General features: G+C 39.1%; 1 protein-coding gene across 1 annotated transcript in view; it reads right to left on the bottom strand.

Annotated features, from left to right (window-relative positions):
• NAA15 (N(alpha)-acetyltransferase 15, NatA auxiliary subunit) overlaps positions 1-8,792 on the bottom strand; it is a 92,556-nt gene that overhangs the window by 6,865 nt on the left and 76,899 nt on the right. The window contains exons 16-19 of the mRNA XM_019522106.1: positions 7,420-7,528; positions 5,926-6,024; positions 2,565-2,708; positions 121-218 (exon numbers count right to left, since the gene is read on the bottom strand). Of these exons, the coding sequence (XP_019377651.1) occupies positions 121-218; positions 2,565-2,708; positions 5,926-6,024; positions 7,420-7,528 (450 nt within the window). The remainder of the gene's footprint in view (positions 1-120; positions 219-2,564; positions 2,709-5,925; positions 6,025-7,419; positions 7,529-8,792) is intronic.

Genomic DNA, 8,792 nt, shown 5'->3' with positions numbered 1-8,792 from the left:
TTTTCTAAAAAAAAAAAAAAAAAAAGCTTTAGAGTGACGATACCACTGAAGAAACAGGACCTACAAATCCTGTTCTCAGCTTCTAGAAGGGCCCTCAGATATCACAAAAACCATCTTTACCTGAAGATTTCTGTTAGAGAGTGATTCATCGAGGGACACCGCCAACTCCACCGCTCGTTTTTGACTGGAAGGATCTAAATAGTACATCATTTTGGCAGCTACAAGAGAAACAGCAAGCCTTTAGCAAAATCAAGACTACCTAACTTCAAGAACTGGAATACTGCATTCTAGGCCAGTTCAGCTGGAAACTTTTAGCGTAATGTTCTTTTTATTTGAGCAAACAAATGGGTGCTCCAAGCCTAGTTTTAGTACTCAAGAGTCCATGTGAAAAAAATATCAAGATGAAAACCACTATGTATACTTCAGTCTGCAAAAACAGCATCTAAATGAATCAACTTATTTTGAGGGAGCCACCACCAGGCACTAGATGAGGCATAAATGACAAGACTGAATGCAGTAACTTGCATCAATATTGCTCATATTACTGTGGCAGTCACTGTAACACGTAATCACCCTTGGGAAGGGGCATCTTTTCTCCATCCAATGGAGAAACACAACATTTAAGAGCTATATGACAAACTACTAGGCAGTAGTAACTATGTGGGAGTAGGGTTCTAGTGGTGAGGTCAAGTGGAAATAGAGGCTTTACAGTTCTCACTGGTCTTCCAGATGAAGATTTTTCACCAGTATCAAAAGTTTAAACATGCGTTAGGGAACCTACACAAATGTAATAATCTAGCTAGCATTTTATACTAGGAAGGAACTTAGTTTGGCTGCCAAAAGCTACTATAAAAAGACACTTGCTTAAACATAGTATTTTTATTATCATTAACTGGACACACGGTTTTTTTATTCTAACAGATCCAAAAGCTATAGAAAGATTGCAAAGTCAGGTGGTCTGAAGTTGGATGGCCAATATCAAAAGTTACCTATACAACCACAGGTTGGCTCCCTTGCAAATATACAACAGCCTGTTATTATACCACTTAATTACAGGGGACCTGTGCTTCACTTAGTGAATGGGTACTTTTCTAGGATTTCTATTTGTTGTCCTCATTCGACATATGGTCCCAGGCCTGCCTTAATGCATACCTCTGCTCCACCAAATGCCAAATGGATGTGCATTTTAATTTGCAAAGATGCATGACAAAAATTCCATGACATGCAATTTATGGACACTGACCCCCATCTGTACAGTCACCATTTGAGTATACATCAGCTCAAGTTGTAGAGCTGTGTAATGGGTACTGTGGAACTCATATCCTTTATAGCATTAGGCTCTTAAAACACCCCTGGCTGGGAGAAGATGTTGGGAAATATTTGAAGGCTTCTAGACCCACAGCAGAGCTTCACAGGATCACAGAAATGTTCCTGTTGTCCACTGTAATTTTTATTTCAAAGCAAGCTGAAGCAGTCAGCTACATGGCACTCCTTATAAGCTCCAGCAATCAGAAAAAGTGGCATCCACTGAAATAAAAGCTGACCCACAGAGCTGAATGTCTCATTCTTAATTGGCCAACCTGGTGTAAATTCAGAAGAGTGCAAACTGCTTGTATACGAACCCAGGAAACCACCTGGGTTCTACGACAGCAGTAGGTTGCTATCTTTGTGGGCCAGCCATTAGAGGAGGGTGAGAAACTTTGTTAGTGACTTCCAGAGCTATTTACTAGAGGAACAGGAATGTACAGATACCCGAGTTCAACCACAGGGTAAAGAGTTAGCACTTCCAGTTGTTACAAACAATTGGGCTTCTACCTCATGAACAAAGTTCAAATCAAGCTGTAGCAGGAGGTTCTCTCATTATATATTAATACTTATTGTGAAGGTGGTCAAATATGGACATTAGACCAAAGCTACAGTGTAAACTAACAACTGCCTCAAACTATAGCTTGTTTAGACTACTGGATACATTAATCTGATGGTACATTTTGATTTAAGCAGGCGAGAGCACAGGAGTCATTTTAGTAGCATAAAAGCCGTATGAAAGAATCCATGTTCTAAGATGGAGACAGAAAAATAATTGTATCACTCTCTCATGAAAACATCTCATCTCCAGGTTATTTTAAGCTTAAATCAATATAGTACAGTTACTTTTTAACATACTTCATACAAACTGTATCCTAAAATATTCTAGAGAGTTAAATATAGTTACCATTAAAAAGATCTTTCATGACAATTCAGCAATTATGTCAGAAGTGACGATGGGCCACAGATAGTCCAAAGATTTATATGCAGTGAAGCCCACAGCTGTGGCATACAGGGAGAGAAATTAAAATATATAGGCAAACAGGAAGTTATGTTTTCAACTGAGATTTGAAATGGATACAAGAAACTATTCCTGATGGCAACAGTAGGCTGTGATATTAGCAGTATGGGAACAGAAAGTCCTGTGCTATATGAGTACAAGATATGGAAGAGGAAGAAAAAGTAAGGGTAAATTCCAAAAGCAAAAAAATAAAAATAAAAAACAACTTAGTTTAGTAACAACAAAACAAATAAAGTACCTGATAACCTATGTGGTAGGGAGTCATAGTTCTTCTTAAGAAAAGCTTCATTGAAGTTCTTTGGATTAGTTGCTCCAAAAAGGCGATTCATTTCTTGATTTAACACTGTTCTAACTACGTTGGGCAGGTCTTTACTTTCAGATACTATTGGGTAGAAAGGAAATAGATCTCAACACAAAAAACTCTAGATGCTTTTTACTATCAGGAATCATGGCAAAATACATTTGACTTAAGAAGAAAAAAAAACCTTGCTCTTTTAAATGAATAGTGAAGTTGAAATTTTTCAATTAAAGATATATACAAGTAAAGAAAAGGTACATAACTAGGAAATAGCTATAAAGTTTTCATTGAAACTGTTTACTGTGAGATAATTAAAAATAATCTGGTTTTACTGAAGTGGTACGAAGAGATGACAACATTTCATTTAAAGTCAGAAAATACCTGTACAAGTGTGAAAGTATCCTGTTTTAACCAAAAGCCTTTTTTTGTTTTAACTTCAACTCAAAAAGTGTTTAAGAACCAAAATCTAAGCGAATTGTTTGACCTTAAAACAATGTTTTCCCCAGGATTTTGTTTAATTGAGGTGATGCCTTTTTCATCCCAATTAGAGAACTGTTTTTGGAAAAATCTTACTTCCACAGGATGGAAAATTTTTTCTTACAAGGTCTATAAATAATTGTAAAAGACCTACATCTTCTTTCTAGCATGTCATCCAACTGTGCTTTTCGATAGTATAGAGGAAAAGGCTACACCAACAATTGGAATTTCATTGAATATCTTCACAGTAGCGTCCAGAAATAATAATCATCATCGTTTACTGTGTCCAAAGTTCTCAACTTCACTCTCTTCAAAAACATGCATACCACTCCTGTCTCTTTCAGACAAAGGACACTGATCTCCCAACACCCTAAAGGCAGTCAATCCTTTTCCTTACTAACTTACCTCTTACTAAGCTCATTTCTCAAGCCCCGTTATTGCCAGACCTTCTTTATACATACCTTTCTAGCTGCTAAATCCTGCCATGCCCCTCTCATACCCAGCAGAAGTGCTCGATCCCTTGCTTTCCCATCCAAAGAATCCCATAACCTTAGCTTCTGACATCCCAATTCCTTTAGCAACTAAAGTTTTGCTAGCTACTTTACCACTTTTCAAGCCCTTAGAAATTGATGTCTCAAATATATGCATGACAAAGTTAAGCAGCAATATCTGGTTTAAGTAGGGCCAGTATCTGATAGCACTTTAAAAAAGGTCAAGAAGAAATATTTTGTAGGTTACTTTCACTGTAAAAAGAGTTTGACTTTTCATTTTTTCGTGCTTTGCATAAAGGCAACCTGGAAGTCTGTCATGCTTTTTTCACCTTAAATGACTTCCCTATTCTGCTAGAATTTTTTCTCTGACAGTGCGGGTATGCGGATTGTGACCATTTAGCAAAAATGGCAAGAAGACTGAATCACTGAGCTTTTCTTCCAATTTACATATTTCTGTTCAAGCAGATATTAGAAACACTCCCCGCTTATTAAAAACAAGCAGAGTTTCCATGGTAAAATAAAAAAAAAAAACAATTACAAACTACTTGCTGATTGTTCTCTCTTTGCATCCTATAACTAGACAGATTGAATTTTATTAGATGTTAAGAATCATCAACCAAAAAGATGACAGAGCCATAAGAGAAATACAGAGCACCTGAATGAAAGACTAACGTAAGAGGGTTAGGGGTGAGGAGGGGAAAACAACTAGGTTACAGAAAATACAATGTTAAACCAACAAGAGGCTGAGTAACTTGCATCAATATTGCAAAACCTATTACACAGAATGGCAATTTACTGAGGCAAGAATAAGTCAACTTGGCCTTCCACCCTGCTAGGATATTTTGGCTCCTCTGGAAACAAGTTCTCAGCTTTATGATTATAGTTCTGCCTCTGGGGATCTGAGTTCCAGGGACTGTTTTTGCTCTCAGCCCGACGGGGTAGGGGGACAGCTGTGTCTTGGACCATGGGGCTGCCCCATGCTAGATCCTAACGCTCAGCTGAATATTGGGAACTGTTACGGACTGGCCCCAACCAGCCACACATTCAATTTAAAGTGTGATAAAATGGAACCACAACAAAATTGTTACATAAGTAGACTAACTTTGTAGCTCATTTACTGTATTGTCACCCCTCAAATGGACTTGAATATATGGCTGGGTTACTAGTTAAAGGCACAATTACCCTATTATTATTATTAATAGGCAGCCAATTTTGCATTATTTTGCATGTTTTAATTCAGGGATGGCCAACCTGTATCATGCATGCCACACGCAGCATGGGCAGTCTCTGAGTGGTGCACACCAAGTCAAGGAAGGCATAGGCAGTGTAAGAGAAGACAGAGCAGGAAGCAGAAAGAAGAGCAGCAGACTGGGTAGGAGAAAGGGTATGGAGCTGAATTTGGGGAGGGTATGGTACCAGTTTGTGGCATGCCTGCCAAATAGGTTGGCCCCTATTATTTCAAATTTATGGGCAGGGATCCAAAACAGTGAACCATTCCTTTTTTTTTTTTTGCACAAGTTGAAAAAAACTGCAAAATATTTTGCTCTTTAGAAAACCAGCACAACTTTGTCAGCGTTTAGCATAGAATCAACAGAAAATAATTGAAAGTATGTGGAAAGATGAAATTACTGATACAAGTTTCAGACAGAACAGCAAATATGAAACCAGTTTCTCTTTATACTAATGAGCTGCCTAACCACTAAGTTATGCAGGAATGTGTTACCTCCATGAAGTCTTTTTACCAGCAACATGAAAACACTTACTTGGATGATGTCATATTTAAAAAAGTTTAAAGGAAAAAAATTATTCTCTCCATATACATTTAATTGCAAAATGGATTTGCCTTAGAATGGAAAAAAAAGTCAAGCAATTCTAAACCGGTAGAAGTTTTTCTATAAAATTAGGAAATCACATTTTTAAAAGGGTCATATGCACCTCAAAATTATAAATGTTTTGTTTAGCAGAAGTATTTAAAACCCATTGGGCTTGTAATCCACAGACTTGAAGCACTTGAAACAAACCTAAATATTTATCTATTATCCAAGCTGAAAGAAATGCAGAAAGGAAGACAGAGCACAACAAGTATGTTTTTACATGCAATTTCTTTTAAAAGAAGCTATAGTAATGTTTATTTTAAAACAGGATGTGATTTCTAACATTAAGTTACTCGGTCACTACACCCAACTGTAGTCAAAATAATAACACTGTTATTCTAACAAAGTGAATAATTTGTTACACATTTTGAATGAATTTTATTGAAAGCACAGATGACTATACAGGGTGGTTGCTAGAAGCATAGACAGAACAAGTTTTATATATAAACATTCCCATACCACTGCTGAAGAGGTGAATCATACACTCATGAAGCCAAGGATGACTGGAATCAATAGCAAATGCTCTCTTCACAGACTGTAGCATCAGAAGAAATTTTTCTGTAAAATAAAATTGTCAGTGAATTACAAAAGTACCTTCTGCAACTCTTAAAGAGAACCATCAAGTTTCAGATGCTGATTCAGAAAAAATATATTTAAAATTAGAGTCCAGAACAAATAAAAGATTAATACATGATGCCCATAAAAGTTGTTCAGAGAAAAAGCTTATCTTGTTGAGCCTAAAAACGAATTCAGAGGTAAAACTAACTACTGTGGACTAACACACTTTTGGGGTTTTTTTTTTTTTTTTTTTTTTTTTAACTGGATGACTTCATAAGCCAAAATTTAAAAGTGCAAAATATCCCTCTTTCATTATAATTATACCTTATTCTGTTGTATTTTAATGCACTTCATTTGCAGCACAATGTGTTTAAAAACAGCACAATATGACCATGATTGAAAAAAACTAGATTTTGTACATAATGGGTATGTCCTAGTGGCTTTTATTCAAACAGTATCTTCCTTAGTTGAAACCAATACAGTGAAAAGTACCTCCAACACCAGAATCAGTGTTGAAGTCTCTATAGAGTTTAGGGAAGATAGTTCTGGTGGATCTATGCCACAGCTCTCAGGAGAAAAAAAAAAAATCTTGCTTCTCATTCAGACTGGGTTTGTGGAAAGAGAAGTTAATGCTGGCCACAATCCCTTAGAGCAGGAGTGTCAAACATACAGTCCCTGGGCTAGATCCAGCACACAGAGCTGCTCCATTTGTCCTGCCAACCGACTGGGGGACCATGAAGTTTGGGTTGTGGCAGGCCTCCCACTGGCCACAGAATCCAGGACCATAGGGCACTAGTGGATATGGCATTAAGTGGCCGGGTGGCGAGTAAGGGCTGTGCCCTCAGCTGTCCTGCAGCTCCAGTGGCCACCATTGTTGCCAGCCCAAGGCAAGTCTGCCTGCTTTAGACAATCCTGACCAGATCATCTTTAAAATCTGGCCTGGCCAGAAAATGGTACTGCGAACTTGACTCATCTCATTTTGCAATGTTAACTCTCTGAATATATAAAATGCATTAGACTGAAAGAAACATTCATGTATTATCTACTTATAAAAGGTCATAACCAACACTCTAAACCAATTTTAAAAACGTGTGGCTTTAACTTGAATTTACAGATGACTATGGGTGCAGTCAAGCAACTTGGGAATGTGCAAGTCTGAACATTTTGATCTCTAGCCCTCATGGATTTACATACAGTAGAGAAACTGGATAATCACCAGCTGTTCCAAATCTGCAGTCAACATTATTGAATGCCTACGGCTGTGAACATGCCCAGTTAAAAAGCTATTAGCTAATATCCAGCTCTTTAAGTCAGTGGATCAATAAGTTTTCATGGATTTCATTATTCAAGTACAATAACCACAAAGTACTTGACTTAATTAGTTCTCTCACCTACCTTTCCTGAAGTATATCTCAAAAGCAAAAAGATGGGTCTCTATTTTGTTCTTTACTAAGTTCTTCAATGGTGTTAAAAATTTAATGGCTTCTTCCAAAGGTGCCTCAACCTAAGAAGGCAAGAATATTTTCATTATGCAACACAGGAAACACAACAGACTTTCCCCTTTAACAATGGGAATGAAATTCTGAGGCCGAGGCCAGAGCAGCAAGACAATTAATCTCATAAAGTGATGCCCTGGATGTCTGAACCACCCATCAGTGCATATACGGCAACATTCAAAATATGCAATCAGACACCGTTATATATCAATGTGGACTGTCAATATATCCACATATTTGGGAGGAAGGGGGTGCTAATCATGAAGGCACAAGGTTCTGTAGTGACATAACAGCATATTAACAGTGCAGACTTAACGGTGGGGGTCTACTACAGACCACCCAACCAGGGAGAAGAGCTAGATCGGAAATTCTTAGGTCAGCTCGCAGAGGCAGTTAAGTCAAAGGACGTGGTCATCATGGGTGACTTAAAGTACCCGGACATCTGTTGGGAAGAGCAGTCAGCCAGGTCTGACCTCTCGTGTAGGTTCCTAGCCGAGTTACAGGACCTCCACCTAACCCAGGAGGTGCATAGTCCCACCAGGGGAAATGCCTTGTTAGACCTGGTCCTGGCCACAAGCGACGGCCTGGTGAGGGGACTGCAGGTGTTTGATCACCTGGATGACAGCAATCGTCGCCTACTGGAATTCACCATCCAGCACAGGGTGGCAAAGGCCTGCAGCAAGACAGCAGCCCTGGGCTTCAGGAGGGTGGATTTCACTGAGCTAAGGAGACTAGTCGGGGAGGCACCGAGGTCCTGGAGGGGTGGGGAGCTGGGAGTCAAGGAAGAGTGGTCATTCCTGAAGGAGACGATCCTCCAAGCCAAAAGGGTGGCAATCCCAACACAGATCAAAGGGGACAAGAGTGCTCAAAAGCCCCCATGGCTAACCAAAAGCATCCAGGAACATCTCAAAGCTAAAAAGAAGGCATATACCCAATGGAAGGAAGGGAGGACTATATCTCTGTTGCTTGGGATTGTAAGGGGGCTATTAGGAAGGCCAAGGCAGAGATGGAACTGGGACTAGCAACCTGGATCAAGGATAACAAGAAGTCCTTTTTTAAATACACAGGGGATAAAAAGAAGGTTCCGGTAGCATGGGGCTTCTGCAGGACACGCTAGGAAATCTGGTGGTCTCACCAGACAACAAAGTTAACCTATTTAACAATTTCTTTGCCTCCATTTTTCTGAGCAGGGACCAAGTCACCCCCCACAGGGATCCCCGATGGTCCCAGGGAAGGCACAGCCAGGCCCAGGGTCAGAGAGGACCTAGTCGA

Source organism: Gavialis gangeticus, unplaced genomic scaffold, assembly GCF_001723915.1.
Source record: "Gavialis gangeticus isolate Ggan-Ray unplaced genomic scaffold, GavGan_comp1, whole genome shotgun sequence".
In the NCBI taxonomy this organism is placed as follows: Eukaryota; Metazoa; Chordata; order Crocodylia; family Gavialidae; genus Gavialis; species Gavialis gangeticus.
This window is presented reverse-complemented; position numbering and strand designations above follow the sequence as displayed.